This window comes from Leopardus geoffroyi, chromosome X, assembly GCF_018350155.1.
Source record: "Leopardus geoffroyi isolate Oge1 chromosome X, O.geoffroyi_Oge1_pat1.0, whole genome shotgun sequence".
NCBI classification, from domain to species: domain Eukaryota; kingdom Metazoa; phylum Chordata; class Mammalia; order Carnivora; family Felidae; genus Leopardus; species Leopardus geoffroyi.
The window spans coordinates 63,326,431-63,350,514 of NC_059343.1; the positions used below are offsets into that span (position 1 = coordinate 63,326,431).

Consider the following 24,084-nt stretch of genomic DNA (forward strand, 5'->3'; position numbering starts at 1 on the left):
CTCAAAATGGATGAAAGACCTCAATGTAAGACAGGAAGCCATCAAAATCTTCAAGGAAAAAGCAGGCAAAAAACTCTTTGATCCTGGTTGCAGCAACTCAACACGTCTCTGGAGTCAAGGGAAACAAAAGCAAAAATGAACTATTGGGACCTCCTCAAAATAAAAAGCTACTGCACGGCAAAGGAAACAATCAGCAAAACTACAAGGCAACCGACAGAATGGGAGAAGATATTTGCAAATGACATATCAGATAAAGGGTTAGTATCCAAAATCTATAAAGAACTTATCAAACTCAACACCCAAAAAACAAATAATCCAGTGAAGAAATGGGCAAAAGACATGAATAGACGCTTCTCCAGAGAAGACATCCAGATGGCCAACCAACACATGAAAAAATGCTCAACATCACTCACCATCAGAGAAATACAAATCAAAAGCACAATGAGGGGCGCCTGTGTGGCTCAGTCGGTTGAGCGTCCAACTTCGGCTCAGGTCATGATCTCATAGCTCGTGAGTTCAAGCCCCGCGATGGGGTCTGTGCTGACAGCTCAGAGCCTGGAGCCTGCTTTGAATTCTGTGTCTCCCTTTCTCTCTGCCCCTAACCCACTCACATTCTTCTCTGTCTCTCTCAAAAATAAATAAACATTAAAAAAAATTTAAAAGCACAATGAGATACCACCTCACACCTGTCAGAATGGCTAGCATTAACAACTCAGGCAACAACAGATTTTGGCAAGGATGCGGAGAGAAAGGATCTCTTTTGCATTGCTGGTAGGAATGCAAACTGGTACAGCCACTCTGGAAAACAGTATGGAGGTTCCTCAAAAAATTAAAAATAGAACTACCCTACGACCCAGCAACTGCGCTACTAGGTATTTATCCAAGGGATACAGATATGCTGTTTCAAAGGGACATATGCACCCCCATGTTTATAACAGCACTATCAACAATAGCCAAAGTAGGGAAACAGCCCAAATGTCCATCGATGGATGAATGGATAAAGAAAATGTGGTGTATATATGCAATGGAGTATTACTCAGCAATCAAAAAGAATGGAATCTTGCCATTTGCAACTACATGGATGGAACTGGAGGGTATAATGCTAAGTGAAATTAGTCATAGAAAGACAAAAATCATATGACTTCACTCATAAGAGGACTTTAAAATACAAAACAGATGAACTTAAGGGAAGGGAAGCAAAAATAATATAAAAACAGGGAGGGGGACAAAACATAAGAGACTCTTAAATATGGAGAACAAACAGAGGGTTGTTGGAGGAGTTGTGGGAGGGTAGATGGGCTAAATAGGTAAGGGACATTAAGGAAACTACTCCTGAAATCACTGTTGCACTATATGCTAACTAATTTGGATGTAAATTAAAAAAATAAAATTAAAAAAAAAAGCTGCTAGGGTCTCTAAATTTCTTTATACCTTATCCAACAAGAATGCAGATTACTATCCAAGTCTTAACTGACACCAATTGAGCTAACTGGCACTTTCCTTAAGGAAAAAAGGCTTAACAATTGGAAATTCACTATTGGTATTTCCTTCTTCCATGTGTTAACTCCCCTCCCATTTATGTCTGCTTTTTGTCACTGGCCGTTCCTTCACATAACTGTTTTCAGTATTTTGGTCAGTTTGTAACTGGTATCTGTGGGAAATAATGTGCTTATGCAAATAAGCTAGTCTGCCACCAAACAATATACATCATTTGTAGAAGAGAATTCTAAACAATTCTAAACAATGGTTGGCAAATTTGAAACTAGGTGAATACCATGAGGACTGAGCAAATGAGTATAAAAAATGGAGGATAACAGGGCCAGATTTCTGTGTTACAGAAAGAAATTAAAATATAAAAAGAGGAAGACTACAATGAAATCTATGGTACAAATTACAATTAAAAGTATCAATATCAACTTGGCGAGAAGATGATACAGAGTAGGAGGATCCTAAACTCACCTCCACCTACAGATACACCTCAATAGCACCCACATCAGTGTAAATAACACAGAAAATGACCCAAACACTGCCAAAACAGACTTTCCATCACAATCATAGAGAATACGCCACATCAAAAGTGATAGAAAGGATGCAGACATGGTTAGTAACCAAAGTGACCCAAGAGACTGCAGGAAGAAGGGAAACTGCAAACACAGAGAAGGGATAAGAGCAGAACCCACACCAGGCTCCCCAGGCATGGGGGACCTGCCCTGGAAAGGCAAATCCCCCCTATAACATTTGGCTTGAAAAGGTGAGGAACTTAACATTGTAACTTTTTATAACCAGTGGGCCTCAACACTTTGAACTTTAAAAATCAGCAGGCTTGGCTCTGGGAAAACCAGAGGGCAAGAGGAAACTGAGTCCCCTCCCTTAAAAGGGCCAGCATAACAAACAACCCTGCTGAGATATCACATAGAACCAGCAGTTTAAAAAACACCTGGGGTATACAGGAAGGAGATTTATTTATTTACTAATCTCAGAACCTGCACAGAAGGCACAGGGATCTTTCAGAGACTATTCTAAGAAAAGAATGGGCAGGCACCATTTTCCTCCCCAACCCCCAGTCCAGATACCCGGACACTTTCGGGAACTAGTGAACACTCTTGGGACCAGTGAATACTCTCCACCTAGCTTGCAAACAGCACACCATGCCCTCCACAAGAGTTCTGCAATGTAGCTCCAGGTCCTCTCCAGAGCAGATTAGTGCATAACTTGCTAATACAATGAACCCTACCCACACCACTACCTTTCCTGCCAATCTACCCTATTTGACACAACCCCAGCAAGAGTCCACCTAGAGTGGCACCATAAAACTGGCATTGTGCAAGCAGACCTAACAGTGGCTAGAACCAATACAAAGTGACTCATGCCCTGGGGAGAAGGACAAATAACCACATAGCCCAGTTCAACTGTGGCACCATCAGAGGGCTGAGGGCAGACAGCTGGCTGATGACAGGCCCTGCACACTGATGTAAGTCTCAGGGGACAACACAAGGAGAGTATTCTGTAGTTGAGTTCAGAGGGTACCCTGCAAATGTCTCATAGCAGGAGCCATTCCCAGACTGGCCCACTGACAACACAGGGACCAAACTCTGCCCATAAGAGGCAAAGGGAGCTTTGCATCTAACTGCACTGAAAAAAAATGTGGCTCAGCCACAACAATAGTGTGCAAACAACATATATACAGGAGACACCCCCAAAACTCAAGGTTCTGGTGAACAGAGGACACCGCACTACGCGGAACTACAGGACGTCTTCCTTATAAGGCCATTACTTACAAGCATAAGATACATTGACTTTCCTAACACACAGAGTTAGACAAAATGAGGAGAAAGAAGAATATGCCCCAAATGAAAAAAAAACCTGACAGGTAGAGAGGCAAGTGAAATGGAGATAAGTAATATGGCTAACAGAGAATTTAAACAAATGGTCCTAGAGACACTTACTGGAATTGAGAAAAGAGTAGACGATCTCAAGGAGACCCTCTACAAAGAGATAAAATATAAGAAAGAATGGGGTGCCTGAGTGGTTCGGTTAGGCGTCTGACTCTTGATTTTGGCCCAGGTCATGATCTCTCAGTTCGTGAGATACCGGAGATATCTGCACTAACAGCACAAAGCCTGCTTGGGATTCTTTCGCTCCCTCTCTGCCCCTCCCCCGCTCACATTCTCATTTTCTCTCTCTCTCAAAATAAATAAACTTAAAAAATAAAAATAATAAAGAACCAAGCAGAGATGAAAAACTCAATAACTGAAATTAAAAATACACGAGGAGGGAATAAATAGTACACTGGAGGATGCAGAAAATGGATTAGTGACCTGGAAGACAGAGTAATAGAAGGCAGTCAAGCTGAACAAAAGAAAGTAAAAAATTTAAAAAATGAGAATAGATTAAAGGAACTCAGGAACACCATCAAGCATAATAACATTTACATAATAGGGATTCCAGAAAGAGAAGAAAGATAAAATGGGGTAGAAAGTTTATCTGAAGAAATAATAGCTGAAAAATTACCAAATGTGGGGAAAGAAACAAAAATCCAGATACACGAGGCACAGAGAGCACCCCCAAAGTCAACCCAAGAAGGTCTACACCAAGACAAACGTAATTAAAATGGCAAAAAGTAGTGATAAAGAGAGGATTTTAAAATGAACAGGAGAAAGCAGGTACATTCAAGGGAAACACCATAAGGCTATCAGCTGATTTTTCAGCAAAAACACTGAAGGCCAAAAGTAGGTGGCATGATTTAATCAACGTGCTGAAAGGAAAAACCCTGCAAACAAGAATATTCTACCAGCAATGCTATCATTCAGAGTAGGAAACAAAGTTTCCAGACCAACAAAAAATTAAAGGAATTCATCACCACTAAACCAGTCTTACAAAAAATATTAAAGGGTATAATCTGAGTGGGAAGATTACATCGTAAATAAGATAAAGAAAAAGAGGAAGCACAAAAGCAGTAAAATTAAGTACATCTATAAAAATCAGTCAAAGGATTCACAAAACAAAAGGATGTAAAATAAGACACCATATATCTAAAACATAGGGGTGGAGAGAAAAAAGTAAAACTTCAGTGCTTTCGGTAGTGGTTCAAAATTAAGCAACCACCAACTTAATATAGACTGCTATATGCAGAGGATGTTATATATAAACATAATGATAGCCACAAATAGGGGCGCCTGGGTGGCGCAGTCAGTTGGGCGTCCGACTTCGGCCAGGTCACGATCTCGCGGTCCGTGAGTTTGAGCCCCGCGTCGGGCTCTGGGCTGATGGCTCAGAGCCTGGAGCCTGTTTACGATTGTGTGTCTCCCTCTCTCTCTGCCCCTCCCCCGTTCATGCTCTGTCTCTCTCTGTCCCAAAAATAAATAAACGTTGAAAAAAAAATTAAAAAAAAAAAATGATAGCCACAAATCAAAAGCTGGTAACAGATACGCAAAACATAAAAAGAAAGCAATCAAAGCACGTCACTAATGAAAGGAAGCAAACAATGAGAGAGCAAGAGAAAAAAAAAAAGACAAAAACAACCATATAATAACAAAATGTCAATAAATACATACCTATTGATAATTACTTTGAATATAAATTGACTAAATGTTCCAATCAAAACAAATCGGGTAACAAAATGGATAACAAAGCAAGATCCATCTGTGTGCTGCCTACAAAAGACTCATTTCAGACCTAAAGACACATGCTTGTTAAAGGTGAATGGATGCAAACACTTATCATATGAATGGAAGTGAAAAGAAAGCTAGGGTAGCAGTATTTATATACATCAAAATAGACTTTAAAACAAAGACTGTAACAAGAGACAAAAAAGAACACAACATGATCATGAAGGGAAAAATTCAACAAGAAAACGTTAACAATTGCAAATATGTATTAACCCAACATGATAGCATCCAAAAGCACAAAGCAGCCAATAACAAACAAAGGAAGTAACTGACAGTAACACAATAATAGTAAGGGAATTCAACTCCCAACTTACATCAATAGATAGATCATCCAAACAAAAAATAAAATCAGAAAGTAACCAATGGCTTTGAAGGACACACTGGACCAGATGAATCTAACAAGTATGTCCAGAACATTCCATCCTAAAACTACAGAATACAGATTCTTTTTATATACACATAGAATATTCCCCACACAACAGATCATGTGTTAGGCCACAAAACAAGTTTCAAAAACATCAAAAAGATGGGGGCGCCTGGGTAGCTCAGTCAGCTGAGTGTCTGATTGTTTATTTCAGCTCAGGTCATGATCTCACATTTCGTGGGTTCAAGTCCGGTGTCAGGTTTTGCACTATCAGCACAGAGCCTACTTAGGGTTCTCTCTCTCCTCCTCTCTGTGCCCCTCCCTCACTAGCGTTATCTCTCTATCTCAAAATAAATAAGTAAACTTAAAAAGAAAAGATGATGGGGCGCCTGGGTGGCGCAGTCGGTTAAGTGTCCGACTTCAGCCAGGTCACGATCTCGCGGTCCGTGAGTTCGAGCCCCGCGTCGGGCTCTGGGCTGATGGCTCAGAGCCTGGAGCCTGTTTCCGATTCTGTGTCTCCCTCTCTCTCTGCCCCTCCCCCGTTCATGCTCTGTCTCTCTCTGTCTCAAAAATAAATAAACGTTAAAAAAAAAAAAAAAAAAAAGAAAAGATGAAGTCATACCATGCATCTTTTCCAAACACTATGAAACTAGAAATTAACCACAAGAAAAAAATCTGGAGAACACATAAACACATGGAGATTAAATAACATGCTAATAAACAATAAGTAGGTCAACCAAGAAATTAAAGAGGAAATAAAAACAAATGAAAATAAATGAAAATAAAAACACAATGGTCCAAAATCTTTCACATGCAGCAAAAGATGTTCCAAGAGGAAAGTTTATGGCAAAACAGGCCTACCTTAACAGGTAATAAAAATCTAAAATAAAAAACCTAAACTTATACCTAACAGAGCTAAGAAAAAAAAAAAAAAGAATCACAAATGAAACCCAAAACAGGTAAAAGGAAGGAAATAAAAATAAGAGCAGAAACAAACAAAAAAGAAACTAAAAAAACAACACAACACATCAATGAAACCATAAGCTGGTTGTATGAAAAGATTAACAAAATTGATAAACCTTTATCCAGACTCATCAAAAAATAAAGAGAACTCAAAATTAGAAAAGAGGAGAAATAAAAAAGCAACTGAACAGAAATACAAAGGATTAGAATAGTATGAAAAAGTATATGACAACAAATTCATACAACCTAGAGGAAATGGATAAATTCCTAGAAACATATAACCTCCCAAAATTGAATCAGGAGAAGTAAAACTGAATTTGAGAAGACTAATTACCAGCAGTAAGGTTGAATCAGTATTCAAAAAAACAACCAACAAACAAAAGTCCAGGACCAGATGATGTCACAGGTGAATTCTACCAAACATTTAAATAGTTTAGGTGCGCCTGGGTGACTCAGTCGGCTGAGCGTCTGACTTGGGCTCAGGTCATGATCTTGCGGTCCATGAGTTCGAGCCCCACCCCGGGCTCTGTGCTGACAGCTCAGAGCCTGGAGCCTGCTTTGGAGTCTGTGTCTCCCCCTCTCTCTGCCCCTCCCCCACTCATGGTCGCTCACTCTCTCTCTCTCTCTGTCAAAAATAAATAAACATTAAAAAAATAATAATAAAACAATAAAGAGTTTAATACCAGGTTACCCAGGTAGCTCAGTTAAGCGCCGACTCTTGGTTTTGGCTTGGGTCATGAATTCACAGTTTTGAGTTAGAGCCCCACGTCAGGCTATGTGCTAACATTTCGGAGCCTGCATGGAATTCTCTCTCTCCCTCTCTCTCTTCCCCAGCCCCACTTTCTCTCCTTCTCAAAATAAACTTTAGAAAAAATTTTAAGGGACACCTGAGTGGCTCAGTCAGCTGAGCATCTGACTTCAGCTCAGGTCATGATCTCATCGCTCATGAGTTTGAGCCCCGCGTCAGGCTCTCTGCTGACAGCACGGAGCCTGCTTCGGTTCCTGTCTCCCTCTCTCTGCCCCTCCCCAGCTAGTGCTTTCTCTATGTCTCAAAAATAAATAAAAACATCAAAAATGGGGCGCCTGGGTGGCTCAGTTGGTTAAACGTCCAACTTTGGCTGAGGTCATGATGCTGCGGTTTGTGTGTTTGAGCCCCACGTCAGCCTCTGTGCTGACAGCTTGCTCAGAGCCTGGAGCCTGCTCCGGATTCTGTCTCCCTTTCTCTCTGCCCCTCCCCTGCTCACACTCTGTATCTGTCAAAAATAAATAAACATTAAAAAAATTTTTTAAAGAGTTTAATACCTATTCTTCTCAAACTATTCCAAAAAATAAAAGAAAGAAAGCTTCCAATTTCATTCTATAAGGCCAGTGTTAACTCTGATACCAAAACCAGATAAAGATACCACTAAAAAAAAAGAACTAAAGGCCAATATCCCCACTGAACATAGATGCAAAAATCTCTCAACAAAATATTAGCAAACTGAATCCCAATAATACATTTAAAAATTTGTTTACCATGATCAGGCAGGATTTATTCCTGGAATGCAAGTGTGGTTCAATATTCACAAATCAATTAACATGATATATCACATTCACAAGAGAAAGGATTAAAAAATATGATAATTTCAAAAGATGCAAAAAATGTCTGACAAAGTACAACATCCATTCATGACAAAAATCCTCAACAAAGTAGCTTTAGAGGAAACAAACCTCAAAAATAACAAAGGCCATTTATGAGAAACCCGCAGCTAACTGTGGAAAGGGGAGCTTTTCCCCTAAGGTCAGGAATAAGATAAGGATGCCTTGCACTTTTATTCAACATAGTACAAGACGTCCTAGCCGGGGTGCCTGGGTGGCTCAGTCGGTTAAACGTCAGACTTCAGCTCAGGTCACAATCTCAGTCTGTGAGTTCGAGCCCCACGACGGGCTCTGTGCTGACAGCTCAGAGCCTGGAGCCATCTTTGGATTCTGTGTCTCCCTCTCTCTCTGCCCCTCCCCTTCTCATGTTCTGTCTCTGTCTCAAAAATAAATAAAAACATTTTTAAAAATTAAAAAAAAAGAAGTCCTAGCCACAGCAATCAGACAACAAAAAGAAAGAAAAGGCACCCAAACTGTTAGGAAGAAGTAAAATTTTCACTATTAGCAGATAATATGATACTTTCTAGAGGAAACCCTAAAGACTCCAACAAAAAAAACTACTAGAACTGATATAAGAATTCATTAAAGTCTCAGGATACAAAATCAATCTACAGAAATCTGTTGCATTTCTACACACTAATAATGAAGTACAAAAAAAAAAAAAGATTAAGAAAATAATCCCACTGACAATTTTACCAAAAACAAGAAGATACCTAGGAATAAACCTAAACAAAGAGTTAAAAGATCTGTACTCTGAAATCTACAGAACACTTATGAAAGAAGTTGAAGAGGACACAAAGAAATGGAAAAACATTCCATACTCATGGAATGGAAACATATATTGGTTTTTTTTCCCCAAGTTCACGTCAGACGGGTAACGTGCCAAGGTGGTAACAAAGGTTTAGGGGAGGCACATGCCACACAATGGTGTGAACACCCAATCATCATGCTTATGAACTCCAAAGGTTCCAGAACAAATACTATTAAAATGTCTATATTACTCAAAGCAATCTACATGTTTAATGCAATCCCAGTCAAATAACCAAGAGCATTTTTCATAGAACTAGAAAGAACATTCCTAAAATTTGTATGGAACCACAGAAGTCCCTGAATAACTAAAGCAATCTTGAAAAAGAAGAACAAAACTGGAGGTATCACAACCCCAGATTTCAAGATATGCTACAAAGCTGTAGTAATCAAAAACAGTATGGTACTTCCATAAAAACAAATACATAGATCAATGGAACAAGACAGCCCAAAAATAAATCCAAGATTATATGGTTAATTTTCATATAAAGGAGGCAAGAATATGCAATGGGAAAAAAAACAGCCTCTTCAACAAATGATGCTGGGAAAATTGGACACCTATATGCAGAAGAATTAAACTGGAACACTTTCTGACACCATAAACAGAAATAAACTCAAAATGGATTAAAGATCTAAATGTGAGACCTGAAACTATAAAAATCCTAGAAGAGTGCACAGGCAGTAATTTCTCTGAGATCCACCATAACAACACTTTTCTAGAGGTCTTCCAAGGCACTTGTTTCCTGTGTAATACAATCACACAGAAAACAAAAGCAAAAATAAACTATTGGGACTACATCAAAATAAAATCCTTCTGCACAGCAAAGAAAACAATCAACAAAACTAAAAGACAACCTACTGAATAGGAGAAGACATTTGAAAATGACATATCCAATAAAGGGTTAATATACAAACTATGTAAAGAACTTACACAACTCGGGGCACCTGGGTGGCACAGTCGGTTAAACGTCCAACTTTGCCTCAGGTCATAATCTCACAGCTCATGAGTTCGAGCCCCACATCGGGCTCTGTGCTGACAGCTCAGAGCCTGGAGCCTGCTTCAGATTCTGTCTCCCTTTCTCTCTGTCCCTCCCTCCCTCTCCCTTCCTCTCTCTCTCTCTCTCTCTCTCTCTCTCTCTCTCTCTCTCGCAAATACATAAACATTTAAAAAGTGTTAAATTGTTAATGTTTTATTTATTTTTGAGAAAGAAACAAAGTACAAGCGGGGGAGGGGCAGAGAGAGAGAGGGAGACACAGAATCCAAAGAAGGCTGCAGGCTCTGAGTTGTCAGCACAGAGCCCAACACGAGGCTCCAACTCATGAACCACAAGATCATGACCTGAGCTAAAGTCAGATGCTTAACTGATTGAGCCACCCAGGTGCCCCAACATTAAAAAAAGTTAAAAAAAAAAAAAAAAAAAAAGAACTTCACAAATCAACACCAAAAAAAAAACTACACAATAATCCAATTTTTTAAAAATGGGCAGAAGACACGAACAGACATTTTTCCAAAGACAGAGATGGCCAACATGAAAAGATGCTCAACATCATTCATCATCAGGGAAATGCAAATTAAAACCACAATGAGATATCATCTCACACCTGTCAGAATGGCTGAAATTTAAAACATGAGAAACCACAAGTGTTTGCTAGGATATGAAGAAAAAGGTACACTTGTGCACTGTTGGTGGGAATGGAAACTGGTACAGCCACTATGGAAAACCATATAGAGGTTCCTCAAAAATTAATAATACAATCACCATATGCTCCAGTAATTCCACTACTGGGTATTTACCAAAAAAATATATAAAAACACTAACTTGAAAAGATATGCACACACCTATGTTTATTGGAGTATTATTTACAATACCCAATATATGGAAGCAACCCAAGTGTCCATCAATAGATGAATGGATAAAGACAATGTGGTATGTATATACAATGGAATATTACTCAGCCATAAAAAAGAATGAAATCTTACCATCTGCAACAACATGGATGATCTAGAGGGTATAGTATTAAGCGAAATAAGTCAAAGAAAGACAAATACCATATGATTTCACTCATATGTGGAACTGAAGAAAACAAAGAAAAAAAGTGACAAATGACTCTTAAACATAGAGAATAAACTGGTGTTTACCAGAGGAGAGATGGGTAGATGAAGTAAGTAAAGGAGACTAAGAGCACTCTTAATGTAAAGAATTGTGGAATCACTATATTGTACACCTGAAAATAATATAAAACTGCATGGTAATTATATCAGAATTTAAAAATTAATTTAAAAAAATAAGAATGTCAAAATCAACTTATGAAAACAGAATACATATATCCACTTTCTCTGTGAAAGGGCCTGGAAGCAAAGACTTCCTGGTGGCGATGAGAACATCATATAACCAGATGTTGGTTTCTAAACACATTATCTCATTAAAATGAATCAGAACTCCTTGGAGAAATAACTGATTCTTGGGTTAGGAAAAAGACAGTGCAAAGTAAACATTCAACATCTCATAAGGGCAGAAAGTAATGAAGTGCTCTAGAATGAGGACTTTTCAAAAGATCAGCGGAAGCCATACAGAAGGGGCTCCCACTGGCCAACAGTGATACAAAAGAGCACTGAAATAAATAATGATAGGGGCACCTGGGTGGCTCAGTCGGTTAAGTGTCTGACTTTAGCTCAGGTCATGATCTCACAGTTCATGGGTTTGAGCCCCTCATCAGGCTTGTGCTGACAACTCGGAGCCTGGTACCTGCTTCGGACCCTGTGTCTCCCTCTCTCTCTGCCCCTCCCCTACTCATGCTCGCTCACTCGCTCTCTCTCAAAAATAAACATTAAAAAAAGTTTAATGATAGAATTATTCTTGGCAAAGAAAGAAATTACTACATACTAATATAATCAAATGAAGAGAGAATGGCATGTAAAGCCCTCCCTTATAGTAATATACCATCTAAAACATAGAATTATAGATTATCAGCATTTGGAACTCACCAAAGTAATACATCATTAGCAGAGAATCATGAATGGATACTGTAGTATGCAGAATTTCTACAAATGGCCCCCCAAAATTTCATGCCCCACAATATCCAGAATCTGTGAATGTGAGGAAATGCTACTTCCATGATTGTGCTATATAAAATGGCACAGCTGGCCTTAAAAATTGGAGGCGGGGGGCACCTAGGTGGCTCAGTCAGTTAAGCGTCCGAGTTTGGCTCAGGTCATGATCTCACAGTCCGTGAGTCCTAGCCCTGCATCAGGCTCTTTGCTGACAGCTTGGAGCCTGGAGCCTACTTCGGATTCTGTGTCTCCTCTCTCTCTGCCCCTCCCCTGCTCACACTCTGTTTTTCTCTCTCAAAAATAAATAAACATTAAAAAAATTGGAGGGAGGGGTGAAAGGGATTTGGCTAATCACATGAGTCCTTAACAGTGGGTAAAATTCTCCAGATGGTGGCAGAATTGACAGAAGTAAGCAGAAGAGTTAGAGAGATACAAATCATGAGAAAGACTCAACATGCTGTTGCTACCTTTGAATATGGAGGGGGTCATGTGAGAAGAAATACAAATAGCCTTAAGAAGCTGAGAGGATCTTGTCCAATGACCACAAAGAAATGGGAACCTCAGAAGTACAACCACAAGGACTTGAATTCTGCCAACAATCTGAATGAGCACAGAAATGGATTTTCCCACAGAGCCTTCAAAAAGGAATACAGTCTTTATGTTTTTAAGTTTATTTATTTATTTTGTGAGAGACAGAGACATAACATGTGAGCCAGGGATGGGCAGAAAGAGGGAGAGAGAGAGAATCCCAAGCAGATTCTGCACTATTAGCGCAAAGCCCAATGTAGGGCTCAAACTCATAAACTGTTGAGATCGTCACCAGAGCTGAAACCAAGAGTCGGATGTTTAACTGACTGAGTCACCCAGGCACCCCAGAAAGGAACATAGTCATTTTTTTTTATGTTTATTTATTTTTGAAGGAGAGAAAAAGACTGTGAGCAGGGGAGGGGTAGAAGAGAGAGACACAGCCTAAAATTTTTTTAATGTTTATTTATTTTTGGAAGAGAGAGAGAAAAAAAACATAGTCTTAATGACACTTTCACTTTAGCCCTGTGATACCCTGGGCAGAGGCCAGAAAAGGTCACTGGACTCCTGACCTACAGAAATGTGAAATAATACATTTGGATTATTGGAAGCTGCCATGCTTGTGTTAATTTGTAACGGAAAACACATAAATTAACTTTTGATGATGAAAAAGAATACCTAGTTTCATGGTAATCTCCTACAAATTACTTATTAGTTACAAAGGAATAAATCATTAGGTTTACAGTGGATTAATCTAGCAAATCAACCATAACAAAGTATCCTAAGTTAACATCACCAATAAAAGAAAAAAATTACAGGGGTGCCTGGGTGGCTTAGTCAGTTAAGCATCTGACTTCATCTCAGATCATGATCTCACAGTTCATGGATTCAAGCCCTGTGTCGGGCTCTGTGCTGACAGCTCAGATCTTGGAGCCTGCTTCAGATTCTGTGTCTCCCTCTCTGTGCCCCTTCCCCTCTTGTGCGCTGTCTCTCAAAAATACATACTATTTTTTTAAAAAGTGTTATAAAAAGAAAAAAATTACAGGGGCACCTGGGTGGCTCAGTCGGCTAAGCATCTGACTCTTGATTTCAGCTCAAGACATCATGGTTCATGGGTTTGAGCCCTGCATCGGGCTCTGTGCTGATAGTGGGGAACCTGCTTGGGATTCTCTGCTTCCATCTCTCTCTACCCCTCCCTTGCTTGTTCTCTCTCTCTCAAAAATGAATAAAAACTTTAAAAAAAAGAAAAAAATTACATCACGTGTCTTATGAGATGATGTATTGACAACAACACAGCACCACTTACATAGTAACCTTGACCAAAAAAATAAATAAGTAACTTGAATCTACCTATTCAGACAAATTCACATCAAGGGTCACCAATGTAATAGACCTTTGCATTTCAAAATTGTCATGGTTCCAACAGAGAAATGGTTTTAGATTTGAAAAGACTAAAGAGACCACTATACACAATATGTTATCTTCAAGCAGAACCTTGACTTGGGAGGAACAACTTATCTATAAAAACTGTTGGGGCAATTTCTGAATTAAGAATAGGGACTATGGATTAGATAACACTACATATTTAGTTTTACCCACCTACTTACCCTTCCCATTATTATTCATTAATTTCTGTATTTTGGTATTGCCATTTCAAATTATTTTCCTTCTGATTAAAAAAAAGCCTTTGGTATTTCAACTAGTGTAGGTCTACTAACATGGAGTTCTCACTTTTTTTCTATATTAATTTCACCTTCACTTTTGAAAGACATTTTCACTGAATATAGAGTACCAAGATGGCAATTATTTTCATTTGGTACTTTAAAGTCATGTAGCTTCTATCATTCATGTATGCTATCACTGTTATTGCTATTCCCTTTGAAAGCAATGAATTTTTTCCTCTGCCTGCTTCTAAGTTTTTCTCTTGGTTTTGTTGTTGTTGTTGTTTTGATCTTTAGGAGTTTAATTTTCTCTCCTTGTGGAACTCTAATTACATATATGGTTAACTTCTCACTGTGGTCTACCTCTACTATACTTTTTGTACCAATTTTATCTGCGGTGCACATGCATGTATATGTGTGTATGTGTGTGTATTCAGTTCTTCTATATGTAGCTACCCATGAAAACCTGAAAATAAGTGATCATCACATGACACAGGATACTTTTAAAAAGTAGAAAAGGAGGGACAAAGGAGATGTTAAGTCTTATTTATACAAAAAAATATACCAATTCTACTCAGAGAAGTTATCAAACATAAAAATTTAACTCATAATACACAAACAACTGCTAAGATAATTTATTTCTATACTGCTCCCGCCTCTTCTAATACTACCTATTTTTCATAGTGACATTTATCACCCACTCTAGAAGACATCTCCATTAGGCATAAAACCATAAGTACATCATTCTCTAAGCACCTATAACCACACAACCTACATTTTATTTATCTAAATTAAAATCTCCAACATCAGGAGCACCTGGGTGACTCAGCTGGTTGAGCATCCTGACTCTTGATTTCTGCTCGGGTCATGGGATCAAGCCCTGCATCAACACAGAGCCCACCTGGGATTCTCTCTCTCTCTCTCTCAAATGAAATAATTCTCTAATATCAGATATTAGCTAAATACTAAATACATAAGAGCTATTAAAGCTTTTGCTAGCTTCTCCCTCCCTCCCAAAAATGAATGGAAAATAGACTAGAAGATATTGCATATTATTTTTCAATTTACCTGTGCTTTGGTTCATCACAAGTCTTGGAGGAGAACTTGTTTCTTCAGATTCTTCTGATGAGTGTGCCAGGAAGTCATGAAGCTTCTGCACCAATGTATTCAACTTGCTTTCACTATTAAAACAAAAAATTTAAAGAACTTCCTTAATTAGCTTGTCACGTATTTAATCAAGTGTAAGGGTCTAACAAACTGAAAACCTATCTATACTGTAAGTCATCTGAAAGAAAGCACATTCAATATAAAAATTAAAAAAATGAATGGTAATTATTTCAGTAAGGATTTGAAAATATAAACAACCCAACCTACTTTATACTTACCCAGGATCAAAATATAATTTAAGGAAAAAGCTGATGAGATTTTGCTCTACATCATTTAGAATCATAATTGAGTAATGTATCGAATATATTTACTAAACACTCCCTGGAAAGCTTCTATAGTTTTTTTTGTTTATCATTCTGTCTTCTGCTTGTCACAGAATAATTGTATAAATGACACAAAGATGAATAAAATTTAAAACAGGACTTAGAAGAGCTCACAGATTCCCAAGGAAATATTTATGCAGCTTAATTGTTACAGCATATCCTGCTAAGTTATATAATAGGTACATCTGTAATCCAACAGAGTTATACAAGTTAAAATTAAAAAATGCACAAAAATAAACATGTACCCCAATTCTAGTATGTTTTCCTAAACTTTTAAAAGATGAAAAATAGATAAAACTCACTTCATTGAAATTTAAAACTTTTGTGCATTAAAAGATAACATCAAGAAAGTAAAGAGAAAATCCATACAACTAAAGAAAACTATCTTCAAATCATGTATCTGAAAAGATATTAATAGCCTTTTATATAATATATATCCTTTAATAAGACAATATATATCCTTTAAAATTTTTTTTATACTTTTAATAAAGAATTTTTACACTTAAAACAATAAAAGAAGACCCAATTTAAAAATGGGCAAAGGACTTAGATACACATTTCCCCAAAGAAGATATACAAAGGGCCAGTAAACACATGAAAAATGCAGAGGCACCTGGGTGGCTCAGTCGGTTAAGCGTCCAACTTCGGCTCAGGTCATGATCCTGTGATTCATGTGTTTGAGCCCCGTGTCAGGCTCTGTGCTGACAGCTCAGAGGCTGAAACCTGCTTCAGACTCTGTGTCTCCCTCTCTCTGCCCCTCCCCTGCTCATACTCTGTCTCTCTCTCTCTCAAAAATAAATAAAACATTTATACACATGAAAAATGCTCAAGATTATGAGTCATTAGGACAATGCATTAGGTGCCTGGGTGGCTCGCTGGGTAGAGCTTCCAACTCTTGATTTCGCTCAGGTCGTGATCTCACAATTTGTGAGATCAAGCCCCGCTACTGGGTCTGCAATGACAGCACACAGCATGCTTCAGATTCTCTTCCTCTGTGCCCCTCCCATGCACATGCACACACTCTCTCTGCCTCAAATAAACACTTTTTTTAAAAAAGGAAAATGCAGGGGCGCCTGGGTGGCGCAGTCGGTTAAGCGTCCAACTTCAGCCAGGTCACGATCTCGCGGTCCGGGAGTTCGAGCCCCGCGTCAGGCTCTGGGCTGATGGCTCAGAGCCTGGAGCCTGTTTCCGATTCTGTGTCTCCCTCTCTCTCTGCCCCTCCCCCGTTCATGCTCTGTCTCTCTCTGTCCCAAAAAAAATAAATAAACGTTGAAAAAAAAAATTTTTTTTTTAAAAAAAAGGAAAATGCAAATCAAAACCATAGTAAGATACCACTCTTTAGAGTGGATATAATTTTTAAAATGAAAAATAAGAGTTGTCAAGTGTGTAAAGAAATTGGAACCCAGGGGCGCCTGGGTGGCGCAGTCGGTTAAGCGTCCGACTTCAGCCAGGTCACGATCTCGCGGTCCGGGAGTTCGAGCCCCGCGTCAGGCTCTGGGCTGATGGCTCGGAGCCTGGAGCCTGTTTCCAATTCTGTGTCTCCCTCTCTCTCTGCCCCTCCCCCGTTCATGCTCTGTCTCTCTGTCCCAAAAATAAATAAACGTTGGAAAAAAAAATTTTTTTTAAATAAAAAAAAAGAAATTGGAACCCAAATACATTGCTGGTAGAGATGTAAAATGGTATAGGCACTATAAAAATGTTTAGTGGTAACTCAAAAAGTTAAACATAAAGTTTCCAAATGACTCAGTAATTCCATTCCTAGATATATATTCAAGGGAATAAAATCACATGCCCACACAAAAAACACTGTACACAAATGGTCATGGCAATGTTCATAATAGCCAACAAAAGGAGAAAGTACCCAAATGTCCACCAACTGCTAAACAATAGAATATTATATCCCAATAAAAAGGAAAGAAATATTCATCCTAAAGCATGCTAAAGCATGGATGATCATTGGAAACATTATGCTAAAAAAGGCAAATGCAAAATGCCACATATTGGATGATTCCATTTATAGATATAAAATGCCCAATATATGCAATTCTATAAAGACAATAAGATTAGTAACTGCCAGGGGATAGAGGAAGTGGGGTATTGGGAGGTATGTGTTACTTTGGGGAGGCAATGAAAATTTTCTAGAATTACAAAGTGTGACAGCTGCACAATATTGTAAATTTGCTAGAAAAAAACATTAAATTCTAAACTAAATTGATGTAAACCGTGAATTTTATGTGAATTTTCTCAATAAAAATTGCAAAGAGAGGAAGATATTCAAGAATTCATTTATATATATAAAGGTAATACCTGCATATACACTTCCAAAAAATCCATAACCAAAATTTAAAAGGCAAACTAACTTGAAAATAAGAATATAAAAACATCCTCATTAGATTTTCTAAAAATACTAAATTCCTAGTAAGTGAATAAAAAGAAACAACTTTTTAAAAGGGAATACAATGGAGTAACAAAAAATTGGAAGAAAAAGCACTACAACCTCACTAGTAATCAACAGAATGAAAATTAAAACACTGTGAATCAAGTAACAGTTGTTATCAGTCCTTCCTGGGCCAGGTATCACCACCATTCATGCAGTGCAGTAGGCCCACCCCAAGGCCAGTAGCCCCCTCTGCATCATTTTCCTATGTTTGGTTAGGGAGAACCCAGGATATTAAGGGAAAGAAAAAGAAATGAGATATACCAGACATAACTGCAACTATTTTCTTTCAATGAAGAAAGTTATTTTACAAAGTTCCGAAACAAACTTGCCTCTAGAATAAAGATCCCAAGAGTGTATGATTTCTACTTTTTCCCATAACCTTGCTTTGGAAAAGTTAAATGTACAAAAAATTATCGAGTTACTCCGAGTCCTTAATCTTAAATTAGAAAATGGAACCAGATCAAAAGATACTATGTATCAACCCATGGCACACAGAATTTCTTGTAACCAAAATTCAAAAATAAGAATATCGTTCTATATTCTTGTCCCATCAACAGATTATAAAAGAGAAAAAAGTTACTCTTTAGAAAAGAGTACAGCAAACCAACAAAATAGTGATTTTTCTCACTCATTCCAACCACAAAGCCAGCTATCACATGAATCCATGCTGTAGCTGACCAAGGTCAGGACTGTGGATAAGTCAGCACAACCCATTAATATTACTACTACCACATGTAAAAATTAAAACAATTGAATACAATCAGTAGAACTTTCTCCTTCTGTGAAGGATAGCACTTTTAGGCATAAACATGTTTGTCTTATATTATAAATTAAGAAACCAGGTAGAAGCCCAATGGTAAAAACATGTGGATACTTAAAAAATTTTGCTCATTCTTTTGAAAAATCTTCTTTGAGGTGGGTGGGATTTTTGCAAACAGCTAAATGTCATTTAGAGTCAAATATGGTGAATTATCAGGTTGGATAAAATAACTTTTTTGCCGAAATCTCAAATATTCCTTAACATTTTCTTGCATGACTTCTACATTGACTACAAAAGGAGAGTTCTCAAAATGTCCTCAGGAATAACATCATCACTGATATCAGTATGGCCTACTGAGAAGGGAATTAACCATCTGCATACAGAAGCTCTGATGTCACCTTTTAAAATCTGCCTCATTTCTAGAATCACACTTTTTTTAAGCTTGCTTTTTTTAATGTTTATTCATTTTTCAGAGAAACATAGTGCAAGCAGGGGAGGGGGGAGGGGCAGAGAAAGAGTGAGACACAGAATCCCAAACAGGCTCCAGGCTCTGAGCTATCAGCACAGAGCACAACATGGGGCTCTAACTCATGAACTGCAAGATAATGACCTGAGCCAAAATCAAGAATACATGCTTGGGGCGCCTGGGTGGCACAGTCGGTTAAGCGTCCGACTTCAGCCAGGTCACGATCTCGCGGTCCGTGAGTTCGAGCCCCGCGTCGGGCTCTGGGCTGATGGCTCAGAGCCTGGAGCCTGTTTCCGATTCTGTGTCTCCCTCTCTCTCTGCCCCTCCCCCGTTCATGCTCTGTCTCTCTCTGTCCCAAAAATAAATAAACGTTGAAAAAAAGAATACATGCTTAACCAACTGAGCCACACAGGCGCCCTTGGAAACAGTATTTTAAACACAACAAACCATTTAAGGAGAGACAGACCAAGTGTGAGCAGGGGAAGGGCAGAAAGAGAGGGAGACACAGAATCCCAAGCAAGCTCCAGGCTCTGAGCTGTCATCACAGAGCCCAATGCAGGGCTCGAACTCACAAACTGCAAGGTCATAACTGCAAGGTCATGACCTGAGCCAAAGTCGGACACTTAACCAACTGAACCACCCAGGTGCCCCCCAAAAAACCATTTAAAATGTGACACTTATCAATACTTTTGTAAACTAAACAATCTTCCTAAGGCAAAACTGTATACATTAATTTATTAGTTTCATAACTGTGAACTATTACAAAGGATATTTGTATTAAATCCAGACATGATTGTCACTCTCTTCATCCCTCTACCAAAACGTGAAGCTAACTCAACCAGTACTATATATGTTACTTAACTGTAGGCCCTAGTCCTTAAAACAATCTTTTTAAGAGTGGTTAAAAATCTGCATTGAGGGGGATGCCTGGGTGGCTCAGTCGTTTGAGCATCCAACTTTGCCCCAGGTCATCATGATCCCGCACTTCGTGGGTTCGAGCCCTGCATCGGGCTCTGTGCCGAAGGCTCGGAGCCTGGAGCCTGCTTTAGATTCTGTGTCTCCCTCTCTCTCTGCCCCTCCCCTACTCTGTCTCTCTGTCTCCCAAAAATAAACATAAAAAAAATTAAAAATTAAAAATCTCCATTGAGGAAGAATGTGTACCGCCTTCATGCTCACAGTTACACAATTATAACATGGGCTTGTTGCTGATGACCTGTAAAAATTGACCTATCTGCCAGTGGATCATAAAAACATTAATTCCTACTGTAAGGTAACCATACCATGAATGACTAGATTTTAGACAAATTTCGAGTCCTAATGTCAATATTTTTAACTAAGGGCTGTGTTCTTTCCCTTGAATGTGTTACTAATTTTTTTCCATGAATAACTGTGGAATTACAAAAATTTTATGTGTACTCTTTTGTACTTTTATTTTGGAGATGTATATGCATAGAGGAACTAGCCATTTTTTGAATTAAATTTTTCATTTTGAGATAAATGGAGAGTGACATGCAGTTTTAAAAAAGATACTGTGTATTCATTACCCAGTTTGCCACAATGGTAATGTATTAAAAAAAACTATTTTTCACATTTAATCCATTCATGCATCTGTTCCCATAGATGGGCTGCTGTGTTTAAGGCACAGCCATGGACCACACAGTCTCTAAAACTTGGTAATATGACCATGGGTGTGATCATATTGACCAAAATAGGTTTTTTAATGGAAAAAAGAATGGTAAACAATTTAAAATTTTTTGTTCACTTCATGACTATTTAAAATAGCATGTTATCTGGAGCGCCTGGGTGGCGCAGTCGGTTAAGCGTCCGACTTCAGCCAGGTCACAATCTCGCGGTCCGTGAGTTCGAGCCCCGCATCGGGCTCTGGGCTGATGGCTCAGAGCCTGGAGCCTGTTTCCGATTCTGTGTCTCCCTCTCTCTCTGCCCCTCCCCCGTTCATGCTCTGTCTCTCTCTGTCCCAAAAATAAATAAACGTTGAAAAAAAAAATTAAAAAAAAAAAAGAGAAAAAAAAAATAATAAAATAAAATAGCATGTTATCCAAATTGGAAGGAGTTAAATTATTTCTGTTCACAGATGGCTTCTTATATGTAGAAAATGGCTCCTGGGTAGCTCAGTTGGTTAAGCATCTACTCTTGATTTCGGCTCAGGTCATGAACCCAGGGATCTTGGGATCAAGCCCCACATTGGGCTCCAGGCTGAGAGTGGAGTCTGCTTAAGATGGAGCCTGCTTAAGATTTTCTTTCTCTCTCTCTCTCCCTCCCTCTTTCCCCTCCCCCCACCTCATGCACTCTCAAAAAAAAAAAGTTCAAGATGTCGCAAAAAAATTGAGTTAGTTAAATAAATTCAGTAAACTTAGTGGATACAGTATCAACCACAAGAACTAATTGCATTTCTACACACTAACAATGAACAGTCCAAAAAGGAAATTAAGAAAACAATTCCATTTACAATAGCATCAGAAACAATATTTTGGAATAAATTTAATCAAGGAGGCAAAAGACTTAAACACTGAAAACTGCAAAACAGCAATGTTTTCATTGTTGAAATTGAAGACACAAATAAATGGAAATATAGTTTCTATGGGTTAGAAGAAATTAATATGACAATACTACACAATACTAAAAGTTAAAATGACAATACTACACAAATGACCTAGAAATTCATTTCAACCCCTATCAAAATCTCAACAGTATATTTTGCAGAAAACAGAAAAGGCCATCCTAAGATTCATGGGGAAGCTCCAGGAATCACAAATAACCAAAACAATCATGAAAAAGAACAAATTTAGAGAACTCACACTTCCTGATTTCAAAACTAACTGCAGAGCTAAAATAAATGAAACAGTACGGTATTGACATAAGGACAAACTCATAGGCCAATGGAACAGAAACACCAAAACCCTTGTGTGCATATGGTCAAATGATTTTCACCAAAGGTGTCAAAATCATTCCATAGAGAAAGGGCAGTTCTTTCAATAAAAGGGCTGGAAAAATGGGATATCCACATGCCAAAGAATAAAGCTGGACCCTTACCTGATATAATAAAAATTAACATAAAAGGCAACAAAGAACTAAACATACTAGCTAAAACTACTAAATTACTCAAAGAAAACACAGGAAAGAATCCTTGGGACATTGGATTTGGTGATGATTTTTCTTTTTTTATTTTTTTTAACATTTATTTTTGAGAGACAGAGAGAGAGCGTTGAATGGGGGAGGGGCATAGAGAGAGGGAGACACAGAATCTGAAGCAGGCTCCAGGCTCTGAGCTGTCAGCACAGAGCCTGATGCGGGACTCAAACTCACGACTGAGCCACCCAGGCGCCCCTGGATTTGGTGATGGTTTCTTGAACATGATATCAAAAGTACAATGCAACAATAGAAAAAAAAATAACTGAATTTCACTAAAATGAAAAACTCCTGTGCATCAAAGGACACTATAAAGAGAGTGAAAAGACAACCCACAGATTATGAAAAAATATTTCCAAATCATATATCTGAAGTGGTATTAACATCCACAGTATTATATAAGAAAATCCCAGAACTCAACAACAAAAAACAAATTTAAGAATAGTCGATGGTCTTGAATAGATATTTCTCCAGAGAAAATGTACAAATATCCAATAAGCACACAAAAAGAGGCTTACAACACTATAGGGAAAACAAATCAAAACCAAAATGAGGTACCATTTCACACCCATTTTTATTACAAAAAAATGGGAAAAAATGAGTGCTGATGAGAATGTGGAGCTATTACAACCCTGGGTGTATTGCTGGTAGGAATATCAAATGGTGCGCCCACTGCAGAAAAACAATATTGTAATACCTCAAAAAGTTAAACAGAATTACCATATGACCCACGGCTCAGAGCCTGGAGCCTGCTTTGGATTCTGTGTCTCCCTCTCTCTCTGCCCCTCCCCCATTCATGCTCTGTCTCTCTCTGCCTCTCAAAAATAAAGAAACATAATAAAAACAATTTTTTTAAAAGAATTACCATATGATCCAGCAATTCCACCTCTAAGTATACATCCAAAAGAAAGTCGGAAATCAAACAAATATTTGCACACAAATGTTCATACCAGGATTATTTACAACGGCCAAAATCCATCAAAAATAGGTGAACGGAAAAATAAAAGGAATAAAAGGAAATGATATTGCCTAAAAAGAAATGAAATTCTGACACATGCTATAACATAAATGAATTTTTAAAACATACTAAATGAGCAAGCCAGACACAACAAAAGGAAAAATATGTAATTCCACTTGGTTGATGTTCCTTGAACAAATTCATAGAGACAGAAAGAATAGAGGGCTGGAAGGGGGAGGGAATGCAGTTATTGTTTAATGGGTACAGTTTCTGTTTGGGAAATGATGAAAAAGCTCTGGAAATGGGAGTGATGATGGTTGCACAAGAATGCCAATATATTTACCTAAACCCACTGAATCATACACTTAAAAATGGTAAAATGGTAAATTTTTTCTAATTTAATGTTTATTTTTGAGAAAGAGAGACAGAGCGTGAGTGGGGGAGGGGCAGAGAGAGAGAGGGAGACACAGAATCCTAAGCATGTTCCAGGCTCTGAGCTGTCAGCACAAAGCTCAAAGTGGGGCTCAAACTCACGAGCCATGAGATCATGACCTGAGCCAAAGTTGGATGCCTAACCAACTGAGCCAAGGTGCCCCTAAAATGGTAAATATTTTAAAAGATATTTAATATTATCAAGTAAATATT

At 38.3% G+C, this 24,084-nt stretch overlaps 1 protein-coding gene and 1 non-coding gene across 13 annotated transcripts in view; both read right to left on the bottom strand.

Moving 5' to 3' along the window:
* Positions 1-24,084, bottom strand: part of ATRX (ATRX chromatin remodeler) — a 303,341-nt gene that overhangs the window by 230,139 nt on the left and 49,118 nt on the right. For 11 of the 12 annotated variants that reach the window (XR_006710928.1, XM_045471900.1, XM_045471902.1 and 8 more), the window contains one exon: positions 15,247-15,359. Coding sequence is in view for 11 of the 12 variants with exons in the window: in XM_045471900.1 (XP_045327856.1) it covers positions 15,247-15,359 (113 nt within the window). In the remaining variant the exon portion in view is untranslated. Of the gene's footprint in view, positions 1-15,246; positions 15,360-21,632; positions 21,638-24,084 lie in introns of those variants that run through there. The other variant, XM_045471897.1, reaches the window with a different exon arrangement.
* Positions 8,998-9,101, bottom strand: LOC123595570. Its single transcript, XR_006711257.1, has one exon. It is a non-coding gene; the product is annotated as a small nucleolar RNA U13 (small nucleolar RNA).